Genomic DNA, 14,515 nt, shown 5'->3' on the forward strand with positions numbered 1-14,515 from the left:
CACTACTGCCTGGCTGGGGCTGGGGCTGGGGCTGGGGCTGGGGCCAGGGCCACTGACACCACTTCTTCCAGATGGGGCTGAAGCCAAAACCAAAATTGCTTCCTCTCCAGTCCCAAAGCCAGAGCTGCTGTGTGCTGTGCCCCAAGGCCAGAGCTGGAGCCAGAACTGCTACATAAGATAAGTGGCAGTGGGGGAGAGCCAAGCAGTGGAGGGGGAAAGAAATGGAGATGTAGCAACAGGTGGGGCTGGTCTCCCCCACCTCTTGCCCTCCTACATGCCTCCCACCACTTTACCCGCTGTTTGGCCCTTTGCCACTGTTTTACCCACCAACAGCAGTAGGGGAAACACATTTAAGACAACCAACCAACAATTAGATTTTAGACATGGAAAATTATAGCAATTATATTTAGAATTATAATAAATTATAATTTTATATGTGTATAATCTAATTATTTGGGGGAGTCTTCTTAAATTTGAAGTAATCTTGGATACAGTAAATATAGTACATACTACACAGCATTACACACCATATGAGCCCAGTATAGGCACCTTACATTGACAGTCAAATCCAATCCTGAATATTCTCAAATTTTGTAAAAAAACTTTTTAGGGGAGACCATTGTGACCTCAGATGAAATCATGAGCTTGTTGAAGTCAAGGCAAACTGGGGCCAGGATTTCACCCCTCTCAGGAGAGCTTATTAGCCCATGTGCACATATGCAGCATCATGCTAATGTGGCTATAATGTGCCCTCTTAGAGAGCTAGTACACCACAAATGTTCCCATAAGCAGTACTGCTACACTGGTGCAATTAGTCCTTTCAGTACAACCCCACAATAGTCCTGCATAACCTTCAGGGTGCCAACAGAGGTTACATTTTTTGTGCAGTCAGCCCCCTGAAAGTGCTCTACAGCCATGCTGTGACACACATACACAGCTGCAGAGTGCTTTTAAAGTGACCGATTGCATGACAAATTAAAACTCATCAAATGAGTTATCAGGTGAAGGCGCTCCACTCTTGAGCGCCTTAGGGAACTTGTGTTTCCTAGCGTTAATATGTCACACAATCCTAGCCCCGCTCCTGAAGCTGTTCCCCTTTCTCCTCCCTAGCTCTTTCTGCCCCAGAGCTGGAGAGGGGTGGGCAGGACTGGGGCAGAGAGGTGGCTCCTCGGCTGCTGGCAGGTTCCTTGCAGGCAGGCTTGATCCTCTCCTGATCCAACAGGATCTGTTGGATCAGCAGGGAGCGGGGGGGTGCTCTAACTCATGGCACTTTATGTGAAGCACCATGAGTTAAACCGGGGGCCTGCATGTCTGTCTGTTCACTCAATTACATTTTTAGAACCTGGCTCTGCCACTTGGCAGGCCAGTCACCTACTGCCTGGATTCAGTTTCAGGAGCATCAGAGATATACTTTAACTACCCTAAGCTCCACCCAGGACTTCCTTGTCCCCTCTGCCTCACCCTCCACATACCCCAGGATAATATTAAAGTGTAAAAAGATCAAGCAAAATAAAATCTCCAAAACTCTTTATTGTAGTTTCAATTTTTCTTTTGAAAACTCAGCTGAAAAACACAAAGAAAAAAGTCAGCAGAAACCAAAACAGAGAGACAGTGTTCTTCCTTCAGCGGGGACTAGCACAACCACCAGTTTTCACTCCTGAGAGCTGAAGACAACCAGGTCTTCAGTTAGTAGCCAGGCTGCCCCCCAACCAACTCCTCAGCCCCCCAGAGAAATCTTCTATCTTACTCCCTGTTGTGCCCAAGCCTTCCTTTCCCCCGTCCCATCCCTTTTTCTCTCCACCTTTCCAAAGGAGTTATGAGTTCGCTGTAGACCATACATACCACATTAGGAAGGGGAGATGAAAGAACGACTGGCTGCATTTGGGACCCAACAGGGAAATACCAGACAATAAAGGCTGGCTCAGTAACAAGACAAATTTAAAAAGAAATAAGAATTGAAAAAATACTAGTGAAACAATTTATCTAAAACACAATAAATGAACAGAAATAAAATCTTCTGTCTTCCCAGCCAGAGCCCTGCCAGCTAGAGGCAGTGCTTCTTATAACAGTTAGGCCCAGACTCAATCTGGCAACCACTGAGGGCAACACTCATGAACTTCTGCCGAAGCATCTACATAGCTGAGAGCAGCCCCTGCCCCTTATTCTGCACCTGCAGATCCTAGGACAGCAAAGAACCATTTCAACCAGTGAAAAAAACCAAAGAAGCAAACAAGTATTAAATAGACCTTATGTACCAGAGATTGAATATATCCACCCCGCGGAGATGTGGGGATGTACAGCAATCCACAGGCCTACCAGTGCTTACAGAGAGTGCTGGGGATGGATGCTGGGCACTGCGGGATTCCTAAACAGATAGTCTAGCGTGTAGCAGTATTACTCAGATTGCTTCTGCCACAACATGTTGCAAATGCAGACACACTTCTTTAATAGAGTCGGGGCTTGAAATTACAGTACTTTTTCAGTCACAGTCTGCTATAGAACAGTTCATAGTATCTGATTCAGGAAAATGAAGGTGATTGGAACTGCAGTACTTTCTCATTGATGAGCTTAGTTCATTTCATTGCCAGTCACGGTGAGCCAAATTCTTCTGCCAACTCCTCACATACAGCTGCCAGGGAAATCCTAGTTATAGCCAGAGGCAGAATTTGAAGTATGTTTTGCTGTTTAATTCATCTCTGATAGAAGAGCACGAAAACGCAACAAAGTTGAAGTCATACTTGAAAAGCTCGTTCCAGATCAAGTCAAAAGGAAGTGGTGAAGTGCAAAATTACCAAAAACTGAGCTGCCCAGTCCAAAAAAAAGAAGAAATTAATAAAATCACTCAAGTTTATGTGACATTTTCCTAGTAATGGTGCAGAACATGCCTGGGATTTGAGCTAGTACATTTTATGTACTCAGTTGCCCTGTACTTCCTTTTCCAAAACACATTTTCAGGCTACAAAAAATAAAATGAAAGCCCATGACATTTTCACATTCATAATACTTAACAGACCTGGATATTTGCTTGTTCTCCCTTACCATAGAGGGCAGGAGTATAGGCAGGGGTTTTAAACTACAGCAAAATAGATTTAGATTAAATCTCAGGAAGAGACCTCCTAACTGTAAGAGCAGTAGGACAATGAAATGAATTGCCTGAGGAAGTTGTGAAATCCCCTTCATTAAAAGTTTGAGGGACGGCGTAGACATCTGTCTGGCATGGTTTAGGAACAGCGAATCCTGCATTTGAGTAGTGGTTGGCCTATAAGACTCGGAGGTTCCTTCCAACCCTATCACCCTATGCTAAAAGGATGTATTAAAAAAACTTGTCAGAACTGGATGTTTTGTTAACTGCACTCCTCACTGACCAGATTAAATGTTCATACTTGTGGTTCCTTCAGTTTGTGTTTCCTTTATGACATGTGTCCTGTGAAAAATTATATTGCCACATCCCTTAGTGTCACGTGCTGTGACCCAGCTCTGAGAATGATCTCTGTGCCCTGAAAGAAACTTGTAAATAATAAGACAGGGCCAAATCCTGTGTCTATCAGTTGAATCAGACTGACTTCAATGTGAACTGGAATGTGATGGCAATATTCTCTGTTTACACAGTGGTTCTTCCTTTCATTTTCTCAACCATTTATTTGTGCCTTTATTGGTGTTTTCTGTAGACTCCTGGCCATGGCTTAATTGGTGAAATGTCAATAGTGGAACTACGTGAACGCTTAGCTTTGCTTAAAGAAGCACAGAAGAAGGCAGAGGAAGAGAAGAGGGACCAGATAATACATGAAAAACAAGCTAAGGAACAGCTGCTTCTAGACAAACTAGAGCAGATTTCCCAGTTCAGAGCAGCACTTGGAAGAGCAGCTACCTTAAGGTCAGTATAAAATAGCACATACATTTAGACCTTTAAAACTTAGCTAACGCCTTTAAATACAGGAATGAAAAGTGAGATCTGGGATGAAAGCTTGACCACATTTAGTTCAATAGGAGTTTTGCTATTCATTTAGGTGGGACAAGGATTTTACTTTTGCCATTTAAATTACTTTACATCAGGTTTACCAAATCTTCCCAATCAATTTTGAATGTAAAATTATAGTCTCCTCAGCACATTGATAAAATAGTGCACAGGCTTGGAGTACCAAATACTGGGAAGAAGCAGCCTTAGGGAAAATGGTGCCCTGGACAAACTTGTACTTTGGTGCCTGTCCCCCTGACATTCTCCTCCTGCTGCCTGCCCCCCACCCCCAGCAGTGCTGCTGCCTGCCCGCCCCCCTAGCAGTGCTGCTGTAGGCAGAGGCAGGCAGGCAGGGGCACAGGGCTAAAGCAGGTGCTCTCCTGCCTCCACTGCGCAGCCAGCTCCTCCTGAGCCTTGGCCTCAGGGGCACCAGTACCTCAGGGACACCAGCTCCTACCAAGCCATGGACAAATGGTGCCGCCCCTGCCCTGCATTGCCCCCCAGTGGGCTGCTGGGGTGGGCTGTACCCAGGGGGCTGCCATGGCAGGGCAGGGATAAATCCTGCTGCCACCTGAGCTTGGCACAGGGCTGGGACTGGGGCTAGGGCTGGATCACCTGAGTTGGGAACAGTGCAGCTCTTCTCTGGATCCTTCCCTGCTCCGTGCTCTGGAGGGTGTAGGCCGGGCTGGGCCAGGACAGGCGCACAGAGTTTAGTGGAGACAGTGGCCAGGAAGGGAAAGTTTGTGCAAGGGAGGAGTGGAAAGTTGAAAGTCAATCAGGAGGCCACAGGGCTGGCCCCCCACCTCCCTCTGCCTGCCTCTCCTTCCACTGTGCCAGGATCTCGGGACAATAGGGGTGCGGGGGTGCTGCTCCAAATGGCTGAGCCAGGGGTGCATGAGGGGACCCCACTGGGGTGGGGGGCACCATCTGGGCTCGGCACCATCTGGGCTGGGCTATGCACTGCTTCTCCTGCCTGGGGTGGGGATCAGCTGGAGTGGGGTGGGGCAGTGGGGTGTTTGGTGCCTTCTGACCACAGCACCCTAGACGGTCAGCGATGTTGCCCACCCCAAAGGCCGGCTCTGGTTCTGGGGAAAGAAACTGACTCCACTTCAGTTGCTTCCTAGTTAATCAGAATCAATTCCATATCATTGTAAGCACTGCAAGTAAATGACTAAAATGGTTCTTCATTTCTAGCTGAGCCAATATGTTAACATCAGAGTTTTCTTCCTGAAATCTAATTCACTGCAAGGCAAGGCTAGGTCTATAGCTTAAAAGTTAATAACATCTTAGGGAATTACATCTTTTCATAATTCTCCTAGATTATTTATTACATGGGGATAAATCAGGGAGAAATATTTCTGCTTAGAAGCTGTCTTAAAATGATCATATTTTGTATGATCTGCATAGCTGCTCTGGGTGATTCATAAATGCAGGGAGAAGGTCCCCAAAGAGATTAAAAGCTAAACTAAAACAATTTACAAATAAAGGCAGCAGAAGAAAAAAAGTAAGAGAATATATCACTCCTACCTATCTCGGTTTGTTATTACCATATTTACTCACATGCCACACATCTTTCTCCCTAAAATCAGCCCTCCAAAACTGAGGAGCATGTCTTAGGAAGAGAAGCTGTTTTTTCTTCACTGGAATAAAAGTATGAAGATGTTGTACTCTAATGGCTGTCATAGTGGCTCCCACTTCTCTCTGGCCCAGAAAGCAGAAGGAGCAGAGTCCCATGTTAACCTTCCCACAGCTGCTACGAAACTTGCAGTAGCTGTTGTTGGAGCACTGTAGCTTGTGCTTGAAATAGCAGGTGGACAAGCTCAGGACAAGTGAGCTGCTGCATGAAGTCTGTAGTATGTTGATGAGGCTTGCAGCATGGAAACAAGATTCTATTATTTACAGGAACTTTTATAAAGAACTATTTACAGTAAAGAAGTACCAGTCTTGCTACTACTCTTGCAAGGGTCTGGGGCCTAGCTGTCCTGCCACACTAGGAAATCCTCATCCAGGTTGCCTTCTGAGATGCCACACTTCCTGGACACTCTGGGTGCATCCACATATGCAGGCACGTGCGCTTGCAGCAGCTCAAATAGCAGCTGCACAAATCTGTGCCAGAGACTTGTGCCTCAACACATGTGCCTGAACATGCACTTTGGTGTGGGGCAAGTTGTGCGACTTGGGGCAAACTGACCCTGCCGAGCTCCTCCCAGATCTTCAGCCAGGGGGAGGTAGAGGCTGGGGCCAGCACCTGTGCTGTCCCCAGCAGTATAAAAAGCTGCCCTGGTGAGCAGCTCAGGGCTGCTTGCCCTCAGGAGCTTCTGAAGCCTGGCCAGTTGGTACCTGTGGATACTAGCCCCCTGTGCCAGCTGAAGCAGCCCTAACCTAGCATGGTCTCTACACCCTCTACCCACTGCAGCAGTCTGGCAGTGGGGACTGCTGCCTAGCTGTGACCTGCTGCCACCTGCAACAGCATCTGCCCCTTAGACTTGCAGCCCCATGACTGCACACCTTTCAGACCCAGACAGGGACTATATGGCCACCTGGGCTGTGGTACAAGCACTGAAACAGAGCCACCTGCACCTCTGGGCCAACGTTCCTTCTAAGCACGCCGCTTCGGTCCATGAGCGCGCTGCTTCAGTCCCACCTCCCCCTTTCGGCGCAGTCTGCTGGTAAGTGTCCCCAAGGAGAGCATAATTGTATTGTTTGATATTGAAACATGGTGCAGAAAAGAAGAGCTTTTCTGGTTAGTTAAATTTATATATATTTTAAATAATCTCCAAATTCATCTCCAGTTGCACATTTAACATTAATCTTTCTTTCCTTTAAGTTGCACAGTGCTTCTCGTGTTATTGTATAACGTCACCGGTTGAGCCACTAACTTAGCCCTGGGGGCTAAGTAAGCACTGTATTAGTGTTTTACTTCAGCACAAAATCCATCTGAACTTGCAGCTTTTTAAGAGTACGAGAAAAACGTCTGGGTGGGGAGGGGTGTGTGAGAGGGTCCTTTCTGCCATAACAGAAAATAATAGAAATAATACTTGCAGGTTTTTAGCATCTTTATTTTAGCACTGCCATTAGTAGATGATGTATTCATTGAGGATGGATGTACCCAACCTTCGGCACTTGGGGTCAGTCCACGAGTGTGATCCCAGGTGTCATCCTGGCTGAGGCTGGGGACTGGCGCAGGCTCCGCCAGCTCCTGGGAACTGCTCCACTTCCCAGCCCTGATGCCATGTGCCTCCTCGCTCCCCGAGGCAATGCAGGGGAGTGGAGCAGGTCTCTGGAGCTGGTGGAGCCTGCAGAGCAGTTCCCTGAAGCCAGTGGAGCCCACACCAGCCCCCAGCCTCAGCCCCTGTCCTGTCTCAGGGAGGAGCCGCTGCCTGCCCTGGAGTGAGGAGCTTACCTTCACTAAGTGTCCCACGCTGGCCCTGGTACCTCAGCCGCACTCCATGCCCAGTTCCTTTCTGGGCGGGTGCGCAGCCTTAAAAGGTTTGTGTGCGGCAAAGTTTTTTATTGTGTGCAGCCATGCACACGTGCACCCTAGAGGGAACCGTGCTCTGGGCCAGCTGCCAGTGGGCCTTGGCTGCACAGTTGGCCTTTGGGCAGCACTGCTGTCATGTCTTCTGGTACCCCGCTCTGCTATCTGTGCAGCTATCACCCAGAAGATGTGCTCCTTGCAGTGGCCCACTTCAAGCTGTCAAAGTATGTCCTCCTGGCCCCAAATGTCCAGGAAGTCAGCCACTTCATCTGTCCGCCAGCTAGGTTCCTGGGCAGGCTTCTCTGCCTGGGTCTCGCCACTTGCCTCACCAGCACCTCACCTTTTCCTTGTTTAAAAATTGCAAATTCTCTGATAAACGCCCTCCCCCCCCCCCCCCTATTCTCCCATTAAAATACCCAAAATCCATGTTCTTCCACAATTAAAATAAAACGCTATTATATAGAGAGAGATCAGTTAAGCAATGTTGTATTGATATATTTACAAGTGTAAAGCAATTATCATCATAAAACACATTCTAAATAACTATACACTTTGGCATTGCTTTTGATGTTTTTATCATAGAAAAATCAAAGCTGCCCCTGTCCCCTTCGCTCACCAGGATGTGGGGTGCTGAGCAGCACTGATATGCCAGTGCCCTGCTCCTGCCCTTGCCCCTCATTCTCAACCTGCAGCGCCACCAGTGCCCCTCACTCCTGACCTGCAGCCCCTGCCTGCCCCCACTAGCTCCCTCCTGGCTGCAGCTCCATCCCAGCACCAGGACATGAGTCCAGCTGAAGCTGTTCCACCCACTGCTTTGTGACTCTGAGCAGTGCCAGCCCTTGCTGTTCTGCTCCCTGTGCCCATACCCCAGTGACCCCCATGATGTTCCTGGGAAGCCCTCGACTGGGGCTCAGGGACTGAGCTGGGCAAACCCCTTCCCTTCCAGGCCGGCCTCCCCCTGCACAGGCTGCTGTAATGGGGAAGGGGGGCTTTAAGCCCGGCTGTGGCAGCTTCTACCCAAAGCACTCCCCCACCCCTGACCCCCATCTCTCTCTCTCTCTCACCCTGCTTCTGCCTCTACCTCTCCCCATAGTCCATCACATCCTGCAAGGTGTTCCTGGGACCAGGAGCCCCCACAGGCACTGGTGTGTTTTTTGGGTTTTTTTATACCAGGATTTCCCAGTATCAAATTTAGAGACTACACTGCAAATATGCAGCGCAGGGACATTGTTTTGTTCCTAGCATGCCTCTTGTGGCATCTCAAACTGCTTTGAGGCACTGCAACAGGCACATGTGCACTCATCTGGACATGTCCTCTGTGTTTTGAGAAAGATTTACTCCATGTCACACAGTCCACAATGACTCTGGAAACACCTTTTTTTTCTACATTCTGCCTTCCAAAAACAAGGTGCATATCTTATCTGGGGGCACATGGTATGTGAGAAAATATGGTACATCCTGGCCCATACCTAATTGCCACTGCTTTCACCATTGATTGACTTTTGGCTTTGCCTTTTGCATTTATTTGTTATTGATTGTATTTGTTTTGCATGCAGACTTTTCTGTGTTAATGGCTGAGGGTCTTAAAGACTTTTTCAGTCAGGCCCAGTTGATTTACATAAGGCAGTTTTGTGCTGTTTTGTGGAGTTCAGTTCATAGTATTGATTTAGCTTCCAGTTCTGATGCTAAGTTCCAGAGAGCAGCCTTGCAATGTTCATTGAACTAGTTCTATACAATCCCAGCTCTAATTGGGTTTGTTACTCCTAGTTAATCTCCAGAGTGTCGATCTATGCTATCGATACTCAAAGGAGAAAGAAAAGCTACTCTCTCAGTAAACATAGTTCAAGTCTATTGACACTCATCTAGTGCCTGGAGAGGGGATTTTGATGAGGAATAAAGGAACTGGAATAGAGTTAGAGCTACTGCTCCTTGAGAACTCTCAGCGGTACACAGTGATTAGTGAGGGAGCATGTGAGCAACCCCTATGCTTTCCATATAGCTCCACAATCACTGGTGAGATCTCCTGCACCAGTGGTGCTCAAAGTATGGTCCACGGGCCAGATCCAGCCTATGGAACAGAGTTGTCTGGCCCACAGGGCTCACCACAAGTCTAGAAATTTGGCAGCAGGGGAGCAGTGGCAGTGTTAATTGCTACAGCTCTGGGAGGAGGTCCACCTGTGGCCAGACTCAGCACACAGGGTTGTATCCAGTGCCTGGCCCCCGACCCAGTGTGCAGGATCAATTTACAGCCCCAGACCTGGTACATGGGACCTGTTCGTAGCTGCATCTGGTGTGCAGGGTCAGACCCAGCATAAGACCCTGAACCTGGCACATGGCCCAGGGCACAACCCTGGACATGGCACACAGAATCAGACTGAGCACACAACCCCAGACATGGTGTGCGGTTGGACCTTCAGCATATCCCCAGATGCACCACACAGGGTCAGTTCATGACCCCAGACCTGGCATGCACAGCCAATCTGTGGGCAGACCCAGTGCACAGCCCCAAACCCAGAGCCTGGTCCTGGATCCGGCACACAGGGTTGGTCCATGCACCAGGTCTGGCCCACAAACCTGGCCCTGTGCTCTGAATCCCACCAGCGGACCAGCTGCACTCCATTTATCTGGCGCACATGCTGGAAAGGTTGAGCACAACTATACTATAGTGTCAAGAGCAGGGGTCTTTACAGTCTATTCAAGAACTATGTACTGTGCTGGGTAAGTTTTGCTGTGTCTTGAGTGAAGCTGTGTTTAAAATGGAATTTGGGCCTGGTTTAGATTTAAAATAGCACTGATACTGTGGGCAATGCTATGCTTGAAATAAAAGATAACTTCGTCTAGTTTTCTGCCCTGCTGTGTTTAAAATATATTTAGAAGACAAGAGACAGCCATGCCAAAGATTGTAGACTCCAAATGAACCTCAGCACTTGTTTGCAAGCAGTAATTTTGTTCCAGTAAGTGAGGATAGTAAAAAAACGTCCTTTACTTTGATGGAGACTGCCTCGCTCTGTAGCTAAGATTTAAGGTTTCAATAGGCATTTAGAAAACTATACAGTACAGGACTTTTCCAGCCATCGTCCCCAACAATCACAATCTGAAAACATTTACAAAAGGGAAGTGTCTGCAAAGCATGCCTTGAATATTCTGGTGCATGTATTTAGCAGCATTATCAGTTAGTGTTCAAGCCTGTAATGTTATTTCTAGTACCACAGTAAGCCTGCATGTTAGTCCTGTGGTGCTCAACCCAGAAGCTGGAGCTGGTCTTGTTTAGCTGTTGTCTCTCCCTTCCTCATCTCTCCCTCCTCTCCCTCTGACGTTAGCAGCCATCTCCCTCTGCCCCTGCTTGATCCCTCCTTTCCCTTCCCTGGGAAGTGGTGGCCTGTAGTACAGCCAGGTTTAGGCACCCTGCTGCCCCTCTAAAAATTGAGCACCACTCTGCTAGCCCATTCGCAGATGATGGGTAATTTCCTGCAGCTTTGTTTGATCTAAACAAACCATTAGCTTTGTGTGTTAATCCTACTCTACAGAGACTAAATCCTGCATTATCTTTCTAGTCAATGTAAGCAATTCATTGCTCAGGTTGTACTGAAACACAACACAGGGTGGGGATTACGTCTAGAGAATTAATTAATAATTATGGGGATTGAAGAATGAGTCACATAGCTGGAATTCTTGAGAGACTGCTGTGCACAACACAAAATTACATGTACCTGGCATTCATAGTCTCAAATTACATTATATTAAAAGCTAGTACTAATCAGCTAAAGTATGATGGCTAAGCTTTGCTGAACAATTGCATCTTTAGTTAGTGTCACTTAGAGTTTAATTGGGTCCCCAACCAAGCAGGTTACTTTTAATATTGTTTTCAAATGCAAGCACCAGCACAAAAGCAGCAGATCAAGCAAGCATATTATGAATCATATTAAACGAAATGGGAAATGAAATTTGAGAAATTACCAGGTCATCGAGCTTTAGCTTTAGCAGGCTGCAAACCATGGTATCCATTACAAAACCAACTTTTTGAATACTTGCAAAACACTGGAGGAATTAACTCTGTGTATTCATCAGACGCCCCTTTAACTGCTAAAGTTTTGCAGTTTAGAAATCAGTACTGATATGCGAATTGGACAGACAATCCAGTTCTTACCAGGCAACTAAGCATACAAAAAGCCTTCTGAATGTTTGCCTGTTCTCACCACTGCATCCCAGAAAACCAAATAAGTCCTAATGGGCTATCTACCTGTTTGTACACTTGAGGCATGGTTCTTATTTATTCCATTCTTGAACTTAGGGCAGGAAGGCATAAACCTGATGATGCTACCTTTTCTCTCCTCTGTTCTTGAGCTCTTTGTGAACCTGCCCACCTACTTGTGTAACAGCTTGGGGGCTGAGATAGACTCTGCTTCCCAAGGGCCTCTATATGCCTTGTTTAACTGTAGTGCAGGCCCCTAGTTCATGTATTTTACCCTAGGACTTGGGAGCAGTGTTCATATAGAGCCTCATGCACAGGGATCCAGGTTTTCTGTTCACTGTGGTAAAAAGCAGATTTTCTCATTTTAAGGAGAAAAATGCAGGTATTCTCCTTTAAAGGAGAAAAAAGTGGGAGCAGGCAGGTTTCCCCTTACAGGATGGTAGACTGCCAGCCTGCAAGGGGCTGGGGGGAGTGGGAGGAGGGTGATCAGGCTGGGGGCACCATGTGCATGTACTTGCACACACATGCATGTGGCAGCCATGCAGTGTGGAGACCAGCTCCCACAGCTCCTCACATGTAAGCCTGGGGTGGGGGGTGGGAGGGAATTGAGGCCCCCATAGTGAGGAAAGGAGGGAGGGAATTGGGCAGGACTGGGGTCACTGCCCAGCTGGGGTGGTGCTTGGGAGCTGGGACGGGAATGTGTGGCCACAAGCCCTGGCTGGGGAGCAGGACAGAGCTGTGAACGGCCTGTCCAGAGGGCAGTGCGGGGGCTGGTTCCCTGCCACTGCACACAGCCTTGGGGAAAGGCATGAGGGGCAAGTGACACCCAGATTTGTGCACGGGGCAGGGGCAGATGCAGGCTGGTAGCTGTGGACTCGGGGCTCGCCTCCCTGCTGCCCTCCCCTTGGGGGCTTCCACGGCCTAGCAGGCAGGACCCGGCATGGCGGAGAGGCTCAGTGCCACCGCCAGGAGTCCCAGCAGTAGGGATGGCAGCATGGAGTTGTGCCCCCTGCTACTGCTGTGTGGGAAGGGAGTGCCTCACCATGGCAGTGCAGGGCTCCTGACGGTGGCACCGAGCCTCCCCACCCCGCCCTGCCCTGCCCTGCCATGCTGGGACCCACCCACTGAACTGAGGTGGCCCTGGAAAGATGGCAGCAAGATGGCGAGCCCCAGGCTTGCAGCAGGAAGCCTGCATCCACCCCCCCACCATGGGCTGTGCTCCAGCAGTGCTGCCCATGGGGGACAGGGAGCTGGGCTCTGTGCTCCTCTCAGACTGTGGCAGCCGCCACCTCCTACAAGCGGCAATCAGGGCTTGGGCACTGCTGGAGCAGGGGGCTGTGAACCCAAATCCCTGGCCCTGTAGCCCTAGCAGCTGGAGGCCCTCCTGGCAGAGCTGGGGAGAACGGGGCTGTGGGTAGGGAGTGAGGACCACTAGCAGGGCCTGGGAGCTGTGGGTCAGGATTGAGGGGCACTGGCAGGACTGGGGACTGGGTCCCGAGTGAGGAGCACTGGCAGGGTCAGGGGGCTGTGGCTCATGTGTGAAGGACACCAGCAGAGCTGGGCGCTGTGGTTTGGGAGCAAGAGGCAATGCCATGGGCAGGGCACTGGCATATCAGGGCTGCTCAGCACCACAAAGGAGAGGGGTTGTGGAGGGATAGCTACAGCTGGACCTGTGTCCTGGTGAGTAGAAGGAGCAGGGGGACCTCTGATCTTCCATGACAGAAAACCCAAAATCAAACACCAAAATGTACAGGTATTTAGAAGTTATTTTATTATAGTGATTGAGGCACTGGTAGGCTTCCAAATTGCTTTAAAATTGCAAATGTATCAATAAAACATTTTGTTCAACTGATACCTATATATATAGTGGCATATATATTGCATAGGTTCCTAGCCGTGTTACAGGACCTCCATCTAACCCAGGAGGTGCACAGCCCCACCAGGGGAAATGCCTTGTTAGACCCGGTCCTGGCCATAAGCAATGACCTGGTGAGGGGACTGCGAGTGCCCAACCATCTGGGTGACAGCGATCATCGCCTGCTGGAATTCACCATCCAGCGCAGGGTGACAAAGGCCTGCAGCAAGACAGCAGCCCTAGACTTCAGGAGGGCGGGTTTCATTGAGCTAAGGAGACTAGTCGGGGAGGCACTGAGGTCCCGGAGGGGTGGGGAGTTGGGAGTCCAAGAAGAGTGGTCGTTCCTGAAGGAGAAGATCCTCCAAGCCCAAAGGGTAGCAATCCCAGCACGGATCAAAGGAGGCAAGAGTCCTCAAGCCCCCATGGCTCGCCAAAAGCATCCAGGAACGTCTCAAAGCTAAGAAGGAGGCGTACACCCAATGGAAGGGAGGGGCCATCACCAAGGAGGACTGTACCTCCATTGCTTGGGATTGTAGGGGGACTGTTAGGAAAGCCAAGGCGGAGATGGAACTGGGGCTAGCTACCCAGATCAAGGATAACTAGAAATCCTTTTTTAAATACATGTGGGTAAAAAGAAGGTTCCGGGTAACGTGGGGCCTCTGCAGGACACGCTAGGAAATCTAGTGGTTTCACTGGACAACAAAGCTAACCTATTTAACAATTTCTTTGCCTCCATTTTGTTGAGCAGGAACCAGGTCATCCCGCCCCCACTGGGATCCCGGTTGGTCCCAGGGGAGGCACAACCAGGCCCAGGGTCAGAGAGGATCTAGTCGGGGAACTTCTGGAGGGACTGGACATGCTCAAATCAGCAGGTTCTGACGATCTCCACCCCAGGGTGCTGACGGAATTAGCAGAGGTCATTGCAGGACCCCTGGCACGGCTTTATGAGCACTCATGATGCTCTGGCGAGGTGCCAGAGGACTGGAAAAGGGCCAATGTGGTCCCCATTTTCAAAAAAGGGAGGAAGGAGGACCC

At 49.1% G+C, this 14,515-nt stretch overlaps 1 protein-coding gene across 3 annotated transcripts in view; it reads left to right on the forward strand.

Annotated features, from left to right (window-relative positions):
• CFAP99 (cilia and flagella associated protein 99) overlaps positions 1-14,515 on the forward strand; it is a 110,206-nt gene that overhangs the window by 70,367 nt on the left and 25,324 nt on the right. For all 3 annotated transcript variants that reach the window (XM_025212587.1, XM_025212588.1, XM_014523300.2), the window contains one exon: positions 3,669-3,874. In XM_025212587.1, coding sequence (XP_025068372.1) covers positions 3,669-3,874 — 206 coding nt within the window. The remainder of the gene's footprint in view (positions 1-3,668; positions 3,875-14,515) is intronic.

Source organism: Alligator sinensis, unplaced genomic scaffold (genome assembly GCF_000455745.1).
Source record: "Alligator sinensis unplaced genomic scaffold, ASM45574v1 scaffold1051_1, whole genome shotgun sequence".
Lineage (NCBI taxonomy): Eukaryota > Metazoa > Chordata > Crocodylia > Alligatoridae > Alligator > Alligator sinensis.